Source organism: Apodemus sylvaticus, chromosome 6 (genome assembly GCF_947179515.1).
Source record: "Apodemus sylvaticus chromosome 6, mApoSyl1.1, whole genome shotgun sequence".
Taxonomy (NCBI): Eukaryota; Metazoa; Chordata; class Mammalia; order Rodentia; family Muridae; genus Apodemus; species Apodemus sylvaticus.
In genome coordinates this window covers 17294077-17317441 of record NC_067477.1, presented here as the reverse complement: position 1 = coordinate 17317441, position 23365 = coordinate 17294077, and the positions used below count along the sequence as shown (strand labels likewise).

The window sequence follows — 23365 nt, the reverse complement described above, 5'->3', positions numbered from 1 at the left end:
TCATTACAGATGACTGTGAGCCACCATGTGGTTGCTAGGATTTGAACTCAGGACCTTCGAAAGAGCAGTCAGTGCTCTAAACTGCTGAGCCATCTCTCCAGCCCAACCCTCTTGTAATAAAACTACACATTTGTATATGGCTTGCGAGACCCCTAGTGATCTGGCCCCGCCCACCCTGCTGGCTCCACCCCTTCTACCCCACTCCTTCTCTACCCTCTACCTACATGGGGCTCAAAATGCCTGGGCAGATCTCAGGAGACATTCCACTTCTCCTCAGGTACCCCTCCTCCTGTCAGCCTCTACCCCATGTCTGAAGTAGCTGAGGGAGATTCCATCTTCAAGAGACAGAGATGTGGGCATGACAAACCATCCATTTAGGGCACAGACAATACATGTATGATTCTGAGAGGAGCCGTGGACCGGAGCTGGAATCACAGTAGTCAGATCTGGATGCAGGACTGTCCACCCTCGCTTCACCACACAGGCCCCTCTCAGCTCCAGGAAGTCAGAGCCATTAGGAGGGCTCCTGGCAGGCCTCAGGAAACCAATCGAGCAGGATTTCTGCTTTGGCCAGGGGCGTCAAGGCCAAGTGCAAAGATATCCCCGGCAGGCCAGGGATCCCCTAGGAACTCATGTGAGGCCACGGACAATGGCTCACTGACTTAGGAAGCCACTAAACACAGGCTTCAGAAGGTAACACGTCTGCTTCACAGAACTCAGCAGTGCGAACCTCTATGTATTTGCTACCCAATCTCTGACCTCATTGCCAAGCCTTGCACGACCCTGATTCCTCATCTAGGCCCAGGGAGGATGTGGGGTCACGGATGGGCAACCATGGCCAGGAGTTGGCAAGAACAGTGGCTGACAGCTTAAGTCATTGGGTTTTGGCTGAGGCCAGGCCTAGGCCAACCAATTCCACGGAACTAAGAGCCACACCAGACCTCACCCCATTCCTTGGAGGCCAGCAAGGACAGGAACTTACCAGGGTTCACGATTCTTAAAGGGGGGTGTTAGGGAGCCCCAATGACTCCGGGGGTGCACAGGCCTTACCCAACAAACATCACAATCTACCACAGACAGACAGGGCCTACAGGAAGCTGCTCCCATAAATAGTTTCTATACCAGAGTCTGGCCTGCTTGCACCGCAGTACACAGTGTCTTTGAGCCCTCATGAGTACAGAGGTCCCCTATTTACAATCGTTCTACCTAGACATTTTCAACAGTACAGTGGCACCAGGCTTTGATGGTCCAGTCAGATTCTTCTGTCAGGCTAGTGATATGTCTGAGTCTCTCTCTGCAGTGAGTGGGCAGAGACACCACAGTTCAGGGGCGGCTCCGGAGTAACGGCCGGAGGGGAAACAACAGCGTCCAAGCTGTGCTGCTAGGCCGAGACATTCACAGACTTAGTTGTAGAACCCAGATTTCCCATTCCTGCGGCCTTCAGCGGATGATGGGCTGATTGGGACGAAGCCCCACCATTGAGTGGAGAAGCATGTGACCTTATGCTGACACACGCAGATAAATTGTGTTGAGATGTAATCCGTACACCCCACACAGACCCTGTTTCAGCTTTTAGTGATTCACAGAGTTGCCCAACCATCGCCACTGTTTAATTCCGGAACATCTTCATCATCCCAAAGTGAAATCCCTGACCAATCATTAGCTGTCACCTCAGATTCCTCCGTCCCACTACTCCGATAGCTATTCCTCTCTGTCTCTGCCTCTCAGACATTTCAGGTTGGCACACTTACTCATGAACTCTGACGGAGTCTGGCTTCTCTCACCTGCTTTCCACTGACATGTGATACTTGTGGGAGACGTCCCCACGTGACCCGGGCTAGCCACTCTGCTCCTCTTCTCTACCCTGGCTTTGGCCTCAGTTTCTCTATCTATAGTGTGGAAAAAGTTAATTCTCTAAGTAAGGACATCTCCCTCACGTGACCTTAGAAAGCTGTAAGGCCAGAAAGACAAAAGCTGTCCCGTAGTGGGGCCGGGCTCCTGGCTCACACCTCGGCTTCCCCACTTCATGGCTGGAGGAAGTTAGCTCCCTGTTTGTGCTTTCTCCTCTACAAAATAAGGGACCAGGTATCGTGACAACTGGGTGTGGGAAGTTGGTGTAGGGGGGTCACACTGCATCTCCCGGAAGGCAAGCAAACAAACAAACAAACCACATCCATTTGGAAGTCCCTGGTGCGGCCCCGTTGGGAATAGCATCTTGGCACAAGTAACAACTTAAATCGAGGCTAGATTGGAGCAGAGTGGGCCCTCAGTCAGAAAGCTGTCGCCATTCCAAAAGAGGAACACCCAGAGTCAAGGAGAAGGAGGGGACACTTACTAGAGGGACTGGCCTGAGCCTAGAGCAAAGGGTGATAGCTAGCCACGAGGATCTGAAGGAACAAGGGCAGTCCCCTGCCTCAGGCCTCCAGCTGTCTCAATCTTGACATCTGTTCCCAAGCATGAAGGACGCATCCTAAGAAAGAGCAACATGATGTTCCAACATTCTGAATTGTGCAAATTTTACCAACCAAAAGAGGCTTGGAGCTTTCCCAAGGTCACCCCAGGCACCAGAGTCCATCCCAGGTTCCCAGAACCAGGAGCATAGGCCTGGTACCAGAGGGTGCGTACACCCATGGCTGCAGACCCAGAACTTGGGCTGTTCCACTTATTTCCCTCCCCCACCACCCAAGGGCAGGTTCCGGAACTAGGTTAAAGAGAAGCTGGAAGCCCAGCCTCCAGAATTGCAGCTCAGGCAAGCCGCCAAGGTCCTAGGGTCATCTGTTGTTCTGTGAATGTGGACGGAGTTGGGGTTCTGAGCCTCCGGGGGGCGCTGCCTCTCCACCGTGGCACCTGTGTAGCCTCCATAGTGGGACAGAAGGAGCTTCTGCTCTTCTAGGTCTTGCCAGGGTGGGTGTGCCGGAGAGTTTCATGTCAACTTGACACAAACTAAGGTCATTTGAGAGGAAGGCGCCTCGGTGAGAAGCGAGAAGCTGCCTTCCAAAGATGGGGCTGTGGGCCAGCCTGTAAGACATTTTCTTAATTAGTGATTCATGTGGGAGGGCCCAGCCCACTGTAGGGGGCATTCTGGGTTCTATAAGAAAGCAGCCTTGGTAAGCAAGCCCCTCCCATGGTCGCAGCTTCAGCTCCGGGTTCCTGCCCTGTGAGAATTCCTGCCCTGGCATCCTTCAATGATAAACAGGGATGTGGAAGTGTAAGCTGAATAAACCCTTGCCTCCCCAACTTGCTTCTGGCCAGGGTGTTTCACCACAGCAATAGTAACCCTAAGACAGCAGAGGGCAGCCATGTTGCCCTCCTGAGCTGATGTGATGACCACGGTCCTATGCAACAGCACAATGGTGAAACCTAAAACAGCCCTGCCGGGGGCTCCCAGCCCAGCTGCCTCCCTGTGCCATAGCTTGCGTTCTAACTGCAGAGCAGTTGCTCTGCAGCTGACATCCAGACTCCTGAAGGCAGCAGGGCAAACCAGCCTGGTCAGCCTGCTTGGCCTGATTGAGTGAAGCTTGAAGTCCCTGGAAGTGAGTCCATGTCTCATACCTACTACCCTGATATCCAAGTTGAGCCCCCTAAAGCCAGAGTCTTGCCTGGAGGTCGGGAAATCTGCCACCTGGAGAAAGGCAAGGCCTGGTCCCAGGAGATCAGAAACACTTGGCTGTGCGTTGGGGATTTCCAGGATGGCTTTCCTCCTGTTTTCCATAGGAAGATGGCAAGTATCACTCTGAGAAGGGGGAGCAGGAGAGAGCTGAGTCACGCCTGCACCCCTCGTGCGCACACTGTACCTGGCACAGGTGGTTTAGGACCACTTACTGACATAGGAGAAGTATTGCTGTTATTATGTAGGTAGACGTAGTTCCCGAATTCTCTCAACAAATCCTAAGCATCCCAGAATGCATCAGCCTGGTGTTGGAGCTGTGACCATAACACCAGGAAAAAGTAAACCCACTTGCTTGCTGGGAGACCTCACACCCAGTCAGTGGGCAGCAAGTGAATGCTAACACGTGTGTGAAGAACACGTGGAAAGTGGCAGGTGGAATGAAGAGCGAGGAGGCCAGAGAGGAGGAGAAAGAGGGGAGGGGGAGGAGGGAGAGGGGAGGACGGGGAGGACGAGGAGGAAGAGGAGGAAGAAGAGGAGCTCCAAAAATGGCTCCATCTCCAGACAGTTTGTAGGAGCCAGGAAGACCTGAGGAGGTAAGTGTGTGGCTTCCTGGGTGGATTTCTCCTGGCAGAGTGAGCAGGTGATCCAAAGACTTTGTGGTGTGAGACGTGTCAGCTCTGACACGGTTGAGGAGGTCTGGGGGGCCTGTGAGAGGAATGCTTTCTCACAAAGCTTCAAGTGCTGGCAATGGGTGGTCTTTGTCAATGTTTCAAGGGTAGAAATGACCTAGAATCCGGAAGATAATGAAGTAGGACTGATCGTCCAGGTTAGGGCCTTGATCGGGCCTTGGAGACAGTTGCTCTTGAGGACTAGAACCAGAGCTGAGACTCGCTTGTGAGGAGTACCTGGGGTCCCCATGCCCTTTTCCAAGCAGCTCAGAGCAGGGCCCAAGAGCATAGGTGTGTTCCGTAAAAACTCCCCCTGGTCCATGGAACCCTGGACCAGTTCCCGTCCCCCAGTGAGCATCTTCTCATCCCAGAGGCCCCAGCCTTGGGCTGGCCACAGGTGACTCAGCCAGGGCCACACCTGCTCTGAAGATGGTCTCATACACACAACTGCCCCCTGAAGGTATTCCAGTGGTCCTGTATTCCTCGGCCGTGGGAAGGGCTGTGGGCGGCAGGGATGGTGGATGAGGTCTGAACAGGGAAAGATGCCTGGGCAGGAGCGATGCCCAGCTAGCCCGAGGCCTGCCTCTAAGCATTGACTGGTCAGCCTCTCCTCTGTGTACCGGGTTCTCCACTTCTTTTTTCTTTTTTTAAAAGGCAGGGGACTGACTCAACAGACTGTGAGGATGAGCCAGCCTTGACTAGGCATGTGAGGGGTACACATGGAGGGTCCCTTCTCTCCTCATACCTCTGTTTGGCCCTCACATCTCCCTTTCCCGTCATCCATTGCCCCAAAGACGAAGGAGAGCCTCTGCTCCCTGGCCCCAGGCCAGCTTCCCACTACAATGGGAATAAGCTTGTTTTAAAAAAGCTCTCCCACCTAGCCGGGGTGGCCCTGGACCCGATCCAGACACCTTGGATTCATTCCCCCGGATCCCGGCTTCATCAGTCTCCACAACACTGCTGAGTGCGGTCCCACCCAAGCCTGGCCTTCTGCCCTTGGCTGTTCTCCTTCCTGTGGACATGTCGACATCTCTTCTGGGTTGGGGAAGCTGAGAGGCCCTCCTCCTCCCACCAGAACTAATCAAATGCTCTTCTGGGAGCGGGTCACTAACAGGCAGAGAGACATGTGCCCAGGACTGATGCTCCCCAGCCAGGGTTCAATCAAGTCTCCTGTGAATCGGAGAGCCAGCACTGCCTAGCAAGGCCTGGCTACACCGCCAAGTGGGAAAGCTTGTGGCTTGTAGCTTTTCTCAGGCTAAGCCAGCCCTAGGACTATTCAAAGCACCTACCGACCCCTAGATGGCTCACAAAGCCACACCTCTGGGGAGTGCTGGGGGACGGCAAGAGACCTTCCCACAGGCGCTCTCTCTCTCTCTCTCTCTCTCTCCTCATTTTACCTCTCTGGTTCCATGATTTCACACCCCCCCAGCAACAAGAGAAGACATCTGGAAATGTTTCCAGGGGTCACGAAATCATGGAAGCAAAAAAGAAAAATACGAGAAGAAGAGAGACCAGATGCCAGACACCACAGGAGCATCTCTGCTGGATGAGTTAGAGTCACCTCTAAAAAGTTTCAGCCATGCACCTGGGCAGTTTCCAGCCGTAAGGGCAGAGCAAGACAGCCAGAGGAATGAAGAGAGATGGCTGGTCAGTGGCTGGAGGATCCTGGCGCTCAGCTGCCGGAGAAAGCTAGGAATGCCTGCGTCTCTGAAAGCCAGGTCTAGGGTAGCTCAGCTTCAGGGATGCCAGCTCACACCCAAACCAAACCCAGAGCCGCCAGCAAGGATTAGGAACCGTGCGGCCGATCTTACTCAACTCCGAGCCCTGCGTGAGTCAAGCTTTTTCCGAGCCCACTGTTTGTACAACAGGCTCCACACTGATGGATTCTTGGCTGTGTGTCCTTCACTGCTCAAATTCAAGATGGCTTGTCCTAGAGTCTCTGAAGAACCTGTGGCCAAATCCCAGACCTCCCGGAGCCAACAGGGAATTGGGGAAGCCATCACTCAGTGTCCCGACAGGGGTGAGTGAGCCTTGAGAGTGTTGGCCACGATGAAATGCGTCTTCAGGGCCTGTTTGCCAATACACAGCAGTTAGGCAAAATCAACAGGCCACGAATGTCGGCAGAGAAAGTGTAAAAAGGTAGCAGAAGAACCTCCCGCTATCCCTGCTCAAGTGAAAGACGACGCCACGCCCCCTTCCAAACCTCAGCCTCCTCTGGCTTGAAAGACTCACTTTTTGGGTAATCCCCTGTGACATCATGGGAATAGAGGTGGTTTCATTTAAGACCAGAGTGTGTCCAGGGAGCTGCCCAGGACAGAAACCTCCTAAGACAGCTGTCGCCATAAGAAATCCAGCTGAAGCCGTGAGTTCTTTGTTTTTCTGTCTGGGTAAGTCCATAGCGATCTCTTTTCCTCTCAAGACTGTTAAATGGAATTGTAGATCGTGTCTCTTAGCAAAAGGCAACAAACAAAGTATTCTGGTCTACATATGTCCTGGCAGAAGAGAGAGGCTTCGTCTGTTCATTTTAAAAAGGATTTTTATTCTATGTCTGGTCTGATTGGGTTTGTTTCTGGGTTTGGGAGAGGGAGTGGCTTTTTGTTGTTATTGTTGTAGTTGTTTTGAGACAGACTCTCCCTGTGTACCCCAAAACTGCTTCAGGCTCCTCAGTTCTGGGTTTGCAGGTGTGAGCTACTATAACCAACCTCTGGTTAGAGGTTTAACAATCCGTGTGTGTGTGTCTGTGTTTGTGTATGTGTGTGTATGTGTGTGTCTGTGTGTGTGTGTGTTGGGATAGACCTTTCTACCTAGCCCTTGCTGTCCTGGAACTCACCAAACTGGCCTAGAACTCACAGAGATCCCATCTCTGCCTATGGAGTTCTCTGATTAAAGGCGTGTGCCACCGTGCATGGCCCTTGTCCCTTCTTCTTAAAACTTATTTTGCCTGTGTGTATGTGTGTGTGTGTGTGTGTGTGTGTGTGTGTGCACTGTATGCACGCAGCAATAAGCCCTTTCTCCAGCTCCTACTAGTTCCCTCTCCTAACCTAGAAGTCAGTCCTGTCTTTCTCTAAAGGAACTGGTAGTAAATACTGGCAGCTCTGCAGTCCAGACAGGCTGTGCTGTGCCCACTCTGGTCCGCCATCATAGCACACAGATGCTATCTGTGTACATTGGCTGTGTACCAATAAAACTTTATTGTCAGGGACAGAGCACAGCTGGGCGTGGTCTCCTGCACTCTCTACTCTGTCAATTTCAGGTCCCTGTGGATGGCGCCCCAGGCCTTGTTGGAGCTACAGCCCTCTAACGGAAGCCAGCAGGCCCCTCCCAACATCTCCTCCTGTGAGAGTGCCCCGGAAGCCTGGGACCTGTTGTATCGAGTGCTGCCAGGGTTTGTCATCACTGTCTGTTTCTTTGGCCTCCTGGGGAACCTCTTAGTCCTCTCCTTCTTCCTCTTGCCTTGGCGACGGTGGTGGCGGCACCAGCGACAGCGCTTAACCATAGCGGAAATCTACCTGGCTAACTTGGCAGCTTCTGATCTGGTGTTTGTCCTGGGCTTGCCCTTCTGGGCAGAGAACATCGGGAACCGTTTCAACTGGCCCTTTGGAAGCGACCTCTGCCGGGTGGTCAGCGGGGTCATCAAGGCCAACCTGTTCATCAGCATCTTCCTGGTGGTGGCCATCAGTCAGGACCGCTACAGGTTGCTGGTATACCCCATGACCAGCTGGGGGTTCCGGCGGCGACGGCGAGCCCAAGCTACCTGCCTGGTCATCTGGGTAGCTGGGGGCCTCCTGAGCGTCCCCACGTTCCTTCTACGCTCTGTCAAAGTCGTCCCTGAGCTGAACGTCTCTGCCTGCATCCTGCTTTTCCCCCACGAAGCTTGGCACTTTGCGAGGATGGTGGAGTTGAACATTCTGGGTTTCCTCCTCCCACTGTCGGCCATCCTCTACTTCAACGCTCACATCCTGGCCTCCCTGAGAGGACAGAAGGAGGCCAGCAGAACCCGGTGTGGGGGCCCCAGGGGCAGCAAGACAACGGGGCTGATCCTCACACTAGTGGCCTCCTTCCTGGTCTGCTGGGCCCCTTACCACTTCTTTGCCTTCCTGGATTTCCTGGTCCAGGTGAGGGTGATCCGGGACTGTTCTTGGAAGGAGCTCACAGACCTGGGCCTGCAGCTCGCCAACTTCTTCGCTTTTGTCAACAGCTGCCTCAACCCACTGATTTATGTCTTTGCAGGCCGGCTCTTTAAGACCCAGGGTTCTGGGAACTTTATAAATGGTGCGCCCGAGAAGCCCCATGCCCGTATCGCCCAGTAGGAAAGAACTCTTCCAACTCTCCTGGTGGAACTGAAACGGCATCGAGCCAAGAAGCCTGGCTTCCGGGCGGTGGTGGCACACACTGTAATCCCAGCACTCTGGGAGGCAGAGGCAGGCAGAGTTCTGAGTTCTAGGCCAGCCTGGTCTACAGAGTGAGTTACAGGACAGCTAGGGCTATACAGAGAAACCCTGTCTCAACAAAATCCAAAAAGCAAAACAAACAAAAAACAAAAAACAGAAACAAAAAGCCTGGCTTCTTGACCAACAGCTCTGATATCATACAGACCATCTGGTCAACTGACCCGCCGCCACCCACAAGGATGTCCAGGGAAAGCTACTAACAGGGTAGCTGGGACCTTGCAGATGCAATTACTAAGGATCTGGGGATTAAGCTTATCCTGAAGTTTTTCAGGGCAGAAGGAGAAAAGCAGCCACAGAGGTCCTTTTAAGAAGGGATTAGGAGGGCCGGAATGTGTGAGGACAGAAGCAGAGATCAGAGAATTGTGAGGAAGGGGCCAACAGCCTAGGATGGCAGGCACCCTTAGAGGCTGGGAAAGAAAGAACACAGACAGACGTCCTTTCTGGAACCTTCAGAAAAGACCAGTCTGGCCAACATGTTGACTTCAGCCCTTCCCCCAGCCCCCACGACCGTGAGAGAATAAAGTTGTACTCTGATTTGCCAAGTTTGTGCTTATTGCTATAGCAACAGCAGGAAACTTATACAAGCACCCAGCAAGCACCTGTTTTTATACTTCCATTCACCCAGACCTTCCTAGGCTAATGCTGAGGAGGACAGGAGAGGTCGCGGCAGATCCAGCCCACAAGGACCTTGCAAAGCTCTAAGTAACCCTAAGTCAGAACAGGAAGCTCCACAGGCTACAGACAGAGCAGTTCCTGGGGAGCAGGTCAGTTCCTCCCTCAGCTCCATGTAGGGGACACTCTGGGGCCCATGGAGACAGACAGGAAGAGCTAAGTGCTTACCCAGTCTGTGCAGTGGGGAGGTATGCACTGTTGCCTGGACTTCACAAGATTATCATCCAGTGCTAGGGCCGCCATCCAATCTCTCCTTGGCTTCAAGGATCCAACAGGGACCTTCCCAGAACCTCTGCCTCCAAAGAGCTCTAGAGAGCACCCGAGAGAGTGTCACAGGCCAGGAGAAGCACCAATTTAGGTGACAGGGTGGGTATAAGAGCACAGGGCGGTGAGGGCTGGCTGGGACCGGTGGAGAAGTCTTCTGGGGGAGAGACAGAGCCTGGCTAGGAAAAAACTAGCAGTTGGCCAAGCAAAACGGGGGAAGGGCATGGTCCAGAAAGAAGCACCAAACTAGGTGCAGAGCAGCGGCTCTCAAGTCAGGAGGAAAGAGTTGGAGGGGAGGCAAGGAGGCCAGTCACAGAGGCAGGGGCTGGAAAAGACCTGCTCTGTGGTGCCCACGACAAATGGAGCTCACAGAGCTGAAGGGTGTTCTGAGGCTCCGAGGGGACCCGCTGAACACACCGAGCACGATTCTGTGATGGAACTTAATCTCTGATGCTTCACAGGCCCACGAGGCTGTCAGATCGTGCTGGGCTTGTATTTTGGTGGGTAGGCCGTCATGGCTCTGGGAGGCTGAGGGTGTCAGTCTGCCTGTGGGGAATGGGCTGAGGGGTAGAAGACAGCAAGCCTGGGTGGCACAGCAGTCAGCTTCCCCTCGCTGTGACATAATACTTGAAAATGTCAGGGCTGGCGAGATGGCTCAGCGTGTAAGAGCACTGACTTCCGAAGGTCCTGAGTTCAAATCCCAGCAACCACATGGTGGCTCACAACCATCTGTAATGGGATCTGATGCCCTCTTCTGGTCTTCTGAAGACAGCTATAGTGTACTTACATATAATAATAAATCTTTGGGCCGGAGCGATGCAGGGACTGAGTGAGCCAGCCAACTGGAGCGAGCAGAGGTCCTAAATTCAATTCCCAACAACCTCATAAAGGCTCACCACCATCTGTACAGCTACAGTGTACTCGTATACATGAAATAAATACATAAATGTCAACATAAATAAGGGGACTCCACTTACAGCTTCAGAGGTTGTGGGTTTGGGTTAGGGGCAGTGCAGGGGTGTGTGGTGCAGGAGGTGACTAAGAAAAGGCAGACAGGAGCTGGGGTCCCTATATCTCCTGTAAGGGCACGCCCCCATGACCTAACCTCCTAAGCATTGGACCACCTCCTAGGAGCATCACAGGCTGGTCAAGCCTTTGCCCCATAGACCTCTGGGGCACACTCAGATCTCAACACTAGCAGGCAGTGGGGAAGAGTGACATCAGAACAGGAAAAGGACAATGCTGTGGAACACCTGAACCAGAGTGCAACAAGAGAGCAAGGGTGTGTTCTCAAACATCCCAGCAGGAGAGCTGTCTCCGGGGTGACAAGGACAAGCACAGAACTGGAGCAGGGCTGGGGTAGGGGGGGTGAAGGATAGAGAAGAAAATAAGGAATAAAGACTCAATTGCACAGGTGAGGTGGATGGACCGCCAGACCAGACCCGCCATCAGGGAAGACCCTGCAAGGTTTGAGGGAGAGAGAGAGCGAGCCAAGGGTCAAGGGCACAATGACCAGACATCCTGACTGCATGAGAGGTGGGGGATGGGCATCTGTCACATCTGCACTGCAGGGGTCAGCAGTCACAGAACAGCCCAAACACAGTGATATGGCTGGTGCTCAGACCAGGGAGTGACACTAACAGATGTGGCCCTGTTGGAGTGGGTGTGGCCCTGCTGGAGTAGGTGTGTCACTGTTGGAGTGGGTGTGTCACTGTTGGAGTGGGTGTGTCACTGTTGGAGTGGGTGTGTCACTGTGGTGTGTGGGCTTTAGGACCCGCATCCTCGTTGCCTGGAAACCAGCCTTCTGCTAGCAGCCTTCAGATGAAGATGTAGAACTCTCAGCTCCTCCTGCACCATGCCTGCCTGGCTGCTGCCATGTTCCAGCCTTGATGATGATAATGGACTGAACCTCTGAACCTGTAAGTCAGTCCCAATTAAATGTTGTCCTTATAAGAGTTGCCTTGGTCATGGTGTCTGTTCACAGCAGTAAAACCCTAACTAAGAGACACGGATTCCCTCAGTCACTGAGAAGTATCCCAGTACTCCTGGAACGTGGCCAGGGGTCTGCCAGGCTGGGTCCCCAGAACCCTGGTGATCACTCTATGGCCATTTCCCTACCTTATTGTTTTCCTGGAATATAGTGTGATCTAGACACACCAGTAGGATCCAGCCTGCCTATGGACACCATGGATTTAAACAATGCTTCTGAATTCGTTGCTGATGTGAAATCCCACACAAGAATGGAGACACCTTCCCCCAGCTTGTGTAAACAGCAGACAGTATGTTTGTCCAGTCAGAAGGTGGTCTAGCCTCTGGCCACTGAGAACTCTGCAAGAGTGAACAAGTGGGGGGTATTCCCAGTGCCCTCAAGATGATCTTCTGGGGCTCCCTGGGACACAGACACCTTGTGGAAGTATGCTGAGTGATGGTATACCCAGAACAGTGTCTTCCCACAGATGTCACACATGCCTGGCTGCTCCAGGAGACTGGATTTGCCACCTCTGATGTAGTTCAGTGCCTTGGTTTATAGTCTAGGATCCTGGATCAGTGTGCCTGTGGTCCCGTGAGGGCCACGGCATCCTGGGAGCAGTGCAGGACTGTGAATTATCTTGTATCTTCTTGACTCCCTGGTGGGGTCTGTCACTTTATGTCAACTTCCAAGGGAGAAAGAGAACCAGGAAGCTGGCACATGCCTCAAGTGCAGAGGAAGAATGTGCCCACTGGTCTGACTTCTGTACTGGGGTGGGTCCCAGACGCCTAGACAAGGCTCTGAAGCAAGGCAGGAGATGGCAGGACTGGGGAGCAGGCCACTGACACAGCACCAGTGAGTGTCTCCTCCAATGCAGAGACCAGAACACAAACGAATTTTTAATGCCTGTGTGTGTGTGTGTGTGTGTGTGTGTGTGTGTGTGAGTGTGTGTACACACGTGTGTGGTCATGTGTGCACAAGTATGCAGGGACATATGGATTCAAGAGGACCATCTCGGGCTGGAGAGATGGCTCTGTGGTTAAAGAGCAAGAGCACTGACTGCTCTTCCAGAGGTCCTGAGTTCAATTCCCAGCAACCACATGGTGGCTCACAACCATCCATAATGGGATCTGGTGCCCTCTTCTGGTGTGTCTGAGGGGAGTGACAGTGTGCTCACATACATAAAATAATAAATGAGTAAATAAATAAATAAATTTAAAAAGAGGACAAACTGGAATCTCTTTTGAGAAAGGGCCTGTTGTTAACCTGGACTTCAACAATTAGGGTAGGCTGGTTGGCCAGGGTTACCCAAGGACCTTCCTCTCTCTGCCTACCCAGTGCTTGCACCACAAACTCAGGATGCCACCACGCCTGGCATTTTTACATGGGTGCTGGGCTTGAACTCGGTCCTGGAGCTTGCCAGACAAGCACTTGACTGAGCTAGTGCTCCGGACCTTATCTTCTTCTCATCCTGCATAGATGGAACCAACCGATGGCTGACAGAACACTTCCCGGGGTTTAACCAAAAGCCATCCCACTTTTAAGAGGGAGCTGACATGTGAACCTTGAACTTCTGCCCACCAGCCTGCGGGTTTCAGGGGATACAAGAAACTGTAAGGCAGACACCTGATTTATGTGGGCGAGGCATGTGAAAGGCCTGGAGCTCAGAGGGAAGTGGGGTGGCAGCTGGCATCACCACACAGGAAGGCCACTGTGCTCCTCTGTCCACCTGCAGGGGAAGAGTCTGGCCTTGGTTCAGAACAAGTGCGAGAGAAGAAAGAAGCATTTTTCAGTTCCCCTAGGTCTGGTGACAGGCTCTGCCATCACACCTCACTTAGGCCTGGGCTCAGTTACACTTGGGGTGCCAACACTGGTGTGGATAGTGAATTAGCCAGGGGTCCCCCATATCTCCCAGGAACTCCCATTTTCTCTTAGAGGTGCCAAGGTCAGAGGTACAGCTTTCCCCCCAGGTCCTGCCAGCTTCTGGACCTGTCTTACTTTTGGTTCTCTGAACAGGTAAGGAGACAGGCTCTCGTTACATAGACTAACCCTCACCCTATGTACCATTGTACCGATTGGGGGTAATTAAGTCTCTCCAAATCCTAGCCTGGGGTGGCGGGACCCATGGGGGCACCTCCATGTTACAATGGCCAAGACAGGTTCTTGTCCTCTGTAGATGAATTATGTGGTTGGAAAGCCCCCAAAAGCCTCCCTCCACCCCACCCCATGGCAGCTCCTAGAGGCCTAGCAGCCAGACTAGGGCTACGGTGGTGCCTTGGTTACAATTGAGCTGATCTCTGAACACCTTTAGGTCCTTCCTGCCGATAGAGCTGCTGTTCACTTTATCGACTAGGTCTGGACACCCTAACAAGGAAAGCATTTCAAGGCACTTCGTCTTCAATAAGTCACTTAGCCATAGTTAAAGTACAAACAGGAGATGTATGGCCACAGCTAGGAAGGATGAGGCAGCCAGTGACTCTCCACAGGCAAGGGGTACAAGTATCTAAGCAGTTCTGGTCAGGGTGTGGTCCTTCCTGTCACTGACCCATTACTGTCTCAGCTCCAGTCTCCCCGGCAAGGTGGTCTGACAAGCTGTCAGAGCTGTGTGACGTCTTTCTGGGAGATATATTCTCCTCAGACTAGCACCAAGCTTCAGCCTTTTCCTTGCCTCGAATGAACCCATCAAGGGCTAAGGCCACCGATTAGAAGTGCGTGTCAGACTCAGACCACAGCACCAAACTTTGGAGTGTTTTTCTGGCTAGTGGTGGTGGAAACGGGAGAGCCTTGCTCCGCAGCCTGCTGTGACAGCCATTCCAGCTACTCATTCAATTCAGACAGAGCAAGAGTGGTCCTCTCCTTGCATTCGGCAATGGGACATGAGCCCCATGCCATGGCGGGTTCAAAGTCACAGGTCTCCGTGTTTTTCTGTCACAGTCAACATGGAAACCTTGTGTTAAGGCGGTTAATAAAGACCTGGCCAGGCAGTGGTGGCACAGGCCTTTAGTCCAAGCACTTGGGAGGCAGGGAGTTCGAGGCTTGCTCTTACCAGAGCCTAGCTCTTAGATAGCCCAACCTCCAGGACTATACAAACTGGCCTTGGAGCTGTGGGGTTGCTTAGGGTTGATAAAGGCATTTGCCACCAAAACTGATGACCCACCCGCGTTTGATCCCAGGACCCCATATAGTGGAATGGGAAAATGACTCTCTTTAAGTGGTCCTCACACCCATGCACAAGGGAGTGTATTCACACACACACACACACATACACACACACACACACACAAACTTTGAAAAAGTGAAAAGTATCTTTTAAATTTTATATACTTTTTTTTTTTTTTTATTTTTGTAAATGTCTGTTTTGCCTGTCTGGCTATAGCCACAGGAAACGGACTTGGCTATGTGAGCATTCTATATTACAGGGAACTTAAATTCCAAACACCGGGTTGTCTTCTATTGTTTATTTTGAGACACCCTAAGGTGCTCAGATTGGCCTTGAACTTGGGACTCAGCTTCTGCCTCCTGAGCAGGTGTGGGTGAAGTCTCAGTGGGCTCTGGTTGACAGTTCCACAGCCCTCTGAGATGGGGTCAGGGTCTTATAAGGTCAATCTGCATCCTGGGCCTCTCTCTGGGTACACATAGTACTACCCGGATCCTACCCTACAGAATACCACACAATATCTCTGATCTGACCATTGTCTCATAAGCGTGAGGCCTCTTCTCCACAACCCAGGTAATGCAGTCCAGTCCCCCAACAGCAGCCCTCCAGGACACTGTGGTTGGCCTTAGAGGTGAGACCAGATCTGAGCACTGAACTCTAAGTGCAAAACAAATGAGTGGACCAAGGGAGGCTGGGCCAGTCGTGACAGGATGGTGGGTGATTAGCCAGCCATGTGCGTCTCTCAGACCTGTCTCCTGTCAGGGTCTGCAGCCCCACCTGTCTCCACGGACTCTCTCCTACATTCACTGCCCATCTCAAGCTGGAGAAGGTACTCGTGAATTCGGGCTGTCAGGCTTTGGTACTGAGTGCCTTTACCCACTGAGCCCCTTTGCTGGAGCAACATTTTTAAAATTTTGAATTGAAACAAACCTCGACTTACACACAAGCACGGATATAGACAGGATTTTTTTATTTGATATATTTTTTTTATTTACATTTGAAATGATTTCCCCTTTTCTAGATCCCCACTTTTTCTGAAGCCTTCTCTGGGTGCACAGGGTTATACCGGGTGGAAAGGGCCGGTATAACCCTTTCCAGTTATAAATTTCCAGTTGAGAGCATGGGCGCCCTCTGCTGGCAAGAAAGTCAGCTTGCTCTGCACGCTTTCTCAAAGGGAGCATTCCAACCAAAGACTGCAATGCATCTGTTCTCAGGCAAGCCTGAGGATGTTTTAAGCTTGGTACTGAGAGCATAAGGAAGGGGGATCCTGAGCAACAAAGCAGGGCTTCATCTCAAAACACAAACCCACAGGGCTGGAGGGATGGCTCAGAGGTTAATAGCACTTACTACTCTTCCAGAGGACCTGGTTCAGTTCCCACCATCCACAGGTGCCCACTACCATCAATAACTCCAACTCCATGGGGCTGCCTCCCTCTTCTGACCTCTGCGAGCATCAGCACCCACATGGTATGCAAACAAACATGTAGATAAGCACTATCTTCACATAAAAATAAAATCTCAACAGAACAAAAAACAGAAACCCTACACGCAGCTCCAAAGTCAATAAAGGCGGTTGTCTCCCTTGAATTATTTTGCGATCTCTTTAAAATGCTTTAAAGGGGCTGGAGAAATGGCTCATTGAGTGAAGTGGTTGCTATGAAAGCAAAAGGACTTCAATTTAGATCCCCACACTCATGTAAATGCCTGGAAACAGGTCAGTAACCTGCTACTGCCTAACCAGCTAGCTCCAGGTTCAGTAAGAGACCGCATCTCAAAAACTCAGGTGGAGGTGGAGGTGGAGTCGGAGTTGGAGTCAGGAAAGGCACACAGATGGCTGCTGCCAGCTTGCCCAGAGCACGTCTTTTGGCAGGTGTCATAACTAGTCCACGCACTCATGAAAGACGACTGCTGGATGTGCACCCACGAGATCACCCCTCTGATGCTCAGGGAAGATCAACCAGGAAGGCTGAAAGAGCCTAAGAGTGGGAGGGAGTGGGAGTGTGCAAAGCTGATTTCTGGGCAGGACCTAGCCTTTACAGTCCTAAATTCCCAGCAGCTAGCACTAACTGCACCAAGATCTGCCCATGATTGGCCCGGCGACACCTTGTCATGGCAGAGGGGAGGCCCTGTACAGGCTGACTTTGTGTCAACTTGACACAGGCTGGAGTTATCACAGAGAATGGAGCTTCAGTTGAGGAGATGCCTCCATGAGATCCAGCTGAGGGGTATCTTCTCAATTAGTGATCAAGGGGGGAGGGCTTGTTGTGAGTGGTGTCATCTCTGGGCTGATAGTCCTGGGTTCTATAAGAGAGCAAGCTGAGCAAGCCAGGGGAAGCAAGCCAGTAAGGAACATTCTCCCCCTCCCCCCCATGGCCTCTGCATCAGCTCCTGCTTCCTGACCTGCTTGAGTTCCAGTCCTGATCTCCTTTGGTGATGAACAGCAGTGTGGAAGTGTAAGCTCAATAAACCCTTTCCTCCCCAACTTGCTTCTTGGTCATGGTGTTTGTGCAGGAATAGAAACCCTGACTAAGACAGGCCCCATCTTTCTCTGAGGAGCTATTGACAGTTAATGGTTGATGGGATGGAGGGAGCGACAAACCCTTACCTATGCTCCTGTAAACAATGCAACTCACCATTGCATATGCATTTACACACACAGACACACACACAGCAGTTGAAGAAAGCAAGAGGTGTGTGGATCCCATGAAGCAATGTCTCTGGGCCTGTCTCTGCTGGCAAACAGGCTCCTAGGCAGAGAGCACACTGGAAAGCCTGCTGACCTGTGCCTCTCACACAGGCCCCCTTCGAGTGTCCTGTGAGATGCCTGACTTGCCGCTTGTACCGACTGCCAATGTGCCGGTTAGAGTGCCGTCCCTCTGCAAGACTCCGTTTAGGTGTGTCTTTTCAACTGTCTTGCATGCTCCTGCACACAGACTTACCAAACACTTATGTATATCCCTCAGCCCAAAGCTACAAAATGTGCCTGCCCAAAGTCCTTATGGAAGGGATAATGAATAAAATCATCAGCAATGCCACAAGGCGGGAGTGACACTTTATATAGTCCGGTGGCATAAACATCAGACCGGAGGTGCCAAGATGAAGTATCCTTGTGAATCTCCCCACCCCAAAAAAGCGGTTCAAGCATGCTCAGGAAATGGCTCTAGCAACAGACAATGCTTAAGTTTAAAGCAAAAATGAAGAGGAAATATTTTAATTTTTTCACAAATATTCTTAACGGCATATTTTATACAGTTACACTAACAAGTTAAATGTTTCACAAAAATAATTGTACAGAGGAGTATTCTTATTTACATCTGGTGTTGCCACACTTACGAAAGTCGGGAGACTCAGCAGAGAGAACAACTGTGTGGTGAGACAGGCTAGGACTAGCAGAAAACCTCAAGTGGGAGCCTGAAAACTATGACAGCGTGCCGGGTGGCGGGAGGGACAGCTGACAAGATGCACACCTGAACTGCAGCAACGGCAGCTCTGATGTTGACTGAAGTGAATGACCTGCCCAACCCGTGTTGGTCAGAGAAGGCTGATATCGGCCTCAGAGCCCTGCCTCCACAGAAGTGGTGTGATTCAAAGTGTGAAATGCTGAGTAAGAGCCCACAGTTTCCCACAAAGAAGGGTTTCATGGCAGTTGTGAGGATGCTTTTTCTGTTTCAAACGGAGACCATGTCTGAGCCATGCAGGCTGACTGTCGACTGTGCACATGGAATTTCTCAAAGGTAAGTGTGCCCAGCACCACCCTCAAAATGTCCACAGAAGGGCTAGCAAGTTACATACTAGTGTTCTTACAAGAATAGTGACTGGACTTTGCTGTAAAGTCAAATAACATTTCCTGATTTAGAAAAAAAAAAAAGCTTCATTTTCAATACACTTCTCTACACTATACAAATAATCTTTTTAGTCTAAGTGCAAACATAGCATTTGATTACTTTGATACCAAGTGGTCTGTCCAGCTGCAGAGAGAGTACCACCCTGTCTTCACTCAGTCCTTTCAAGCGACTTTATTTGAAGGGAAGGGAAGGACCACTTCCCATTATCCCCAGAACCCTGGGATCTGAGGGACTGTATTCAATACAGGCAAGAGATGAAGCAGGCTGGGACAGAGGAATATTCCATTAAAATGGAAGTCTACTGCTATGATGTCTGTCTATGTATGCCTGCTCAGAATAAAAGGGTCTGAGAACAGACAGGAAGAAAGTAGAGGTTCTAAGTCAGTCCCATTTGGCATTCACATCGATGTGGTCTCTTTTGCCATCGGTGATAGTCCGGGCCGGAACATTGGAGTGATCATGAATAGGGCAGCCTCCCTGACTTCTGTGGGGAGGGCTCTGTATGGACCTCAACAGCAATAGGTGGATTCAACCATGCAGCAAGGTGGCGGACCTTGAAGGTGTCATTCTGAGAGTAGAGACCTGGAGCAGCCCACAGCTGCAATGGGGTGGCACAGCCAGGGTCCATGTGTCGGTGCCCACCAGTCCAACATGGCAAGTCTGGGCACATTTTGTGTACATGTCACTGTGACCTAATTGCCCAGAAATTCCCACAAGCCTTGTCCCAAGAAACCTCTTCCTTTACAGGGGGGTTCCTGGGGCTGAGTGAGATGAGGTGTCTTGGCCAAGTGAAGCCATTTGCTTGGTGACTGCAGACGAGGCAACCCAACACACTATATGAAATCACAACACCAAAGTCTGAGCAGACACCTTTTAAAAGAAAAAACAGCAGATGTATAACTTAGAAGCATTTGCCTCTGCCTCCCGAGTGCTGGGATTAAAGGTGTGTGTCACCACCGCCCAGCTACAATGGCTTCTTAACTAGCTGGAAGAACTGTCTGGACAAGGCAAAGGGACATTATTAATTCCATGGACACTGACCTTAACTGTAACCACGGAGGAGAGAGGGACAGGGAAAGCCTGGCCAGATGCGACAGCTGACACACATTGCCTGCTCCATTAGGGGGCAGATACAGGCTAGTCAGCCATGGCAACAAATGCCACTGCTCCCTGCGGCCTGCTCAGGGCCTTAAAGGACACGGGCCCCACCTAACAAGGACAAAAGAGCCAGCAGTTCCACGAGGCCCACCAGTAGCGCTCCAAGATAGCTTTTGAAGTTTCCAGGCAACACGAGGAAATCAAACGTATGCAAATATTTATAAGACTGTTTGATTGTTTTTACCAGCTCTAGAGGTTGGGGTTTTTGGCTGTAGTCGAGGTTGGCCTGGCTCCTTGTTCCGAGTTCTCAGAGGGTGAAACTGACTTCCTTTCTCATGCACAAACCGAATGCCGCTGTGGTGTCCAGCATCCCGAGAGGCACCAACACTTAGAAACCAAGAGGGAGAGCCTGCAGCTCCACATAGCAGGGAATGCAACAGTCCCAGGTCGCTTTGTTGGGCTACTCCCTAGGCACAGGTCACACACAGTTACTCCTCCTAATGAGTTACAGAGACAACGTCAGCTCCCGTCCGAGGTATCTCCACATGTCCTTGGGTCAGAGCACTGCATCAACAAATATGCTTTAAGAGAAACAAATGTTCATGGACGTATACCACAATCTTACCTTTAAATAAAAATACTTTATTCATTCCCAACAGGTTATCAAAATGTACATTATTAACCAAGTAAAAATGGTACTTTGAATTAGTCGGCTAGAACATACTTGGAGTATTTTTATTTACGTTTCTAAGAATGAAGCCCACTTCCAATACCCTTGACACTAACGGTTTGCACTATGTACTTAATGGACACACAGGCAGTGCATGGGCTGCAGTCCGCCTCAGCGCTCACAGTCTCACTTGCATTTAGGATACAGAGACTTACACTAGGGTTACCTTCCTTTACCAAAAACTCCGAGACATCTTTACTTCACATGGTATTTACATAACCTTGTAAATGACACAACACAGCAGCACACCTTGCGTCATATTACAGATGTGTGCACACACAGACACACACAGACACCACACAGACACGCACACACACGGAAGATAAAGTGCAGCACAGCACATGTCGTCTGTGACACTCACTTTCTCCAGGCGACTGGAGCGGCAGCCCTGAGGGGAGGCGAAGCTGTCCTCCACCTGTCACCAGAGCCCTAGCTGCTTTGCTCTCCCTGTGACTTGTCACTGTCAGCTGAAGAATCAACTCCCAGAACTATGAGGAGTGCTCCCCTTTCTTTATGGACTCCACGCTGTCCACAGACACATTCCCAATGAGCTTGTCAGTGACAAGAACAACCAGTCACTGTAATGAAAGCAAGCATTAAACATGGCAGCAAATCTCTAGTGACTGTGATACCAGCCACCAGCCACTCCCGCAGGCAAGTGCCAGGCCCTAAAATGTCACAAGTTTTTGGCTGCGTGTTGTTTGACAATGAATTGTTTTACTACGAACTGCTTTTGTTCCTGAGATGAGCACATAAATTAAGCTAGTTTTCTATGAAGCTGCCACTGGGACGCCTGCCCCTCGGCCCCACACACTGTGTGCAGTCACACACACTGTGTGCAGTCACATTGCAAGGTCAGTCCTCCCCGTGGCGCCATTTCTGTGATTCGTCCTGCCGAACATCTGGTCTAATTTGGTTTCTCATGCCACCTAACACATTGGATGTTGCTTCGGTGGCAACAATTAGGGGTTTGACCACTGCCGGTGGGATCTGCCGCAGGACTTCACCCACAGCACCGGTGACCCCTCTGCTCTCGTGCTCTCGAGCCGCCGTTTCATAGATGGTCTGAGCTGTGTCTGTGATTCCCTGCAGAGGTGAGAAGGCAGAAAAAAGGAAGAAAGCTCTGGTCAGAAGCTAAGGTGCCCGCACTACACACTTTAAGTACAGTTAACCAACAAGTCTCCTCCTAGATCAACACAGAAACAAGCAAGATAGCCTGCCACCCTCACCCAGCTGCTCAGATGATTCCAACTGCTCAGGAAAGTGGCACTGACCATGACTTAGCCTTCCTCTGTGATTCTAGTGTGTGGACAATGGAGCTGAATTAGTTCAAGTGAGGAAGCCCACAGAAATACATCCTGACCTAAAGCAACTTCTGCCTCAGGTACTTCCTCTAGCTAAATACAATTCTGCAAATAGGACCTCTTGATAGAGGACCATAGTGAGGACTTTCTGATGCAGCACCAGGAAGCCCTGGGAACACAGTACTCTGTCTGCAATCACTGACCATGTGTTAGAAAAGAACCAAAGAACATTCACTTAAGATAAGAAGCCAAATGGAACACTTTATTGGCTTACAGAGTAAATTCGGAGACCATGCAGTAGGTGGGTCCACTCACAGCTCCAGCCGCATCCCACCTTCGTCACAACTGCCACGCTTTAGGTTGAGCGCACATAGGCCAGCAGTGACAGTGGTCCAACTTTACAGTTCTGGATCTGTGTCATTTACTGTGTCACTGAAGCTGTGAGACTCAAGTGTGGGTCCACTGTGACAGCTTCAGTGATGAGTGCAGAAGAGACAGTCTGAGGTCCTAACCCAGGACCGGGACAGACACAGGTCCAACAGGACTAAACAGGGGTGTGTGTGTGTGTGTGTGTGTGTGTGTGTGTGTGTGTGTGTGTTCAAAACGATCAAGGAGCCGGAGAGTTGTCTCAGGTAATGGCTCATTTCAACTGTCAAGTTGACAGGGTCAGGAATCACCTGGAAGGGAGGCTCACGGAAGGACTGTCAGGATTAGAGAGGGCCTCCCTGGGAATTATCCTTATCACCTGAATTGGTGAAGGAAGACCCACTGCAACTATGGCAGGGAATCTTCAACTGTCCAGAGTGGAAAGCCAGCTGTGTAGGAACGAGCAGCAGCGCACTGTTCTGACTGTGGAAGCGATCCCAGCTGCTCCACGCTCCCACTGCCCTGACTTCCCCACATGGCACACTGTGCCCTGAACTGTGAGCTAAAACAAATGCTTCCTGTCTTAAGTCCCTTTATCAAGGCCACACAAGCATCAGGACCGGAATATGGATCCCAACATACACATAAAAGGTGGTGTCAAGTGTCTGTCTGTAACCTTGGCACTGGGATTAAGAGATGGAAATAGAGAAAGAACTTCAGACCCAACTCTCTGGGAACCAAAGGCTACTTCTGTGCTGCGAGGACTGCTGTACCTTCTGATTGTTGGCAAATTATGGTGAGAAACACACCTAATGAACCGGAGATGGAATCCTACATAGAACGACACTGGCTTCTCTGTGTTACAGCAATAAGACAGCAAAAGGAAGGATGCAAGTGCTAGGCACCACGGAGCACTAGGCCTCCCTCACCAGACACCGAGCTGGAGGACAGCAGCGAAGTGCTCTGCTGCCAAGCCCTGGACCTGAGCCACCTGACTCCACACAGCACTGAGGTGTGTGACCCCACAAAGTGAACAGAAAAGAAAGTAAATAAATGTGTGTGTCAACTTGACACAGGCTGGAGTTATCACAGAGAAAGGAGCTTCAATTGGGGAAGTGCCTCCATGAAATCCAGCTGTAAGGCATTTTCTCAATTAGTGATCAAGGGGGGAGGGCCCCTTGCGGGTGGTGCCATCCCTGGGCTGGAGGTCTTGGGTTCTATAAGAAAGCAG

General features: G+C 51.3%; 2 protein-coding genes across 2 annotated transcripts in view; one reads left to right on the top strand and one right to left on the bottom strand.

Annotated features, from left to right (window-relative positions):
• Positions 1-6580: 6580 nt before the first annotated feature.
• On the top strand, positions 6581-9263 carry Bdkrb1 (bradykinin receptor B1). Its single transcript, XM_052186687.1, has 2 exons — positions 6581-6665; positions 7532-9263. The coding sequence occupies exon 2, from the start codon at positions 7542-7544 to the stop codon at positions 8586-8588; it is 1047 nt and encodes a 348-aa protein (XP_052042647.1). The 5' UTR covers positions 6581-6665; positions 7532-7541; the 3' UTR covers positions 8589-9263.
• An 8723-nt stretch (positions 9264-17986) lies between these two features.
• Positions 17987-23365, bottom strand: part of Atg2b (autophagy related 2B) — a 71866-nt gene continuing 66487 nt past the window's right edge. The window contains exon 42 of the mRNA XM_052185136.1: positions 17987-21550. Within this exon, the coding sequence (XP_052041096.1) occupies positions 21320-21550 (231 nt within the window). The 3' untranslated portion in view covers positions 17987-21319. The remainder of the gene's footprint in view (positions 21551-23365) is intronic.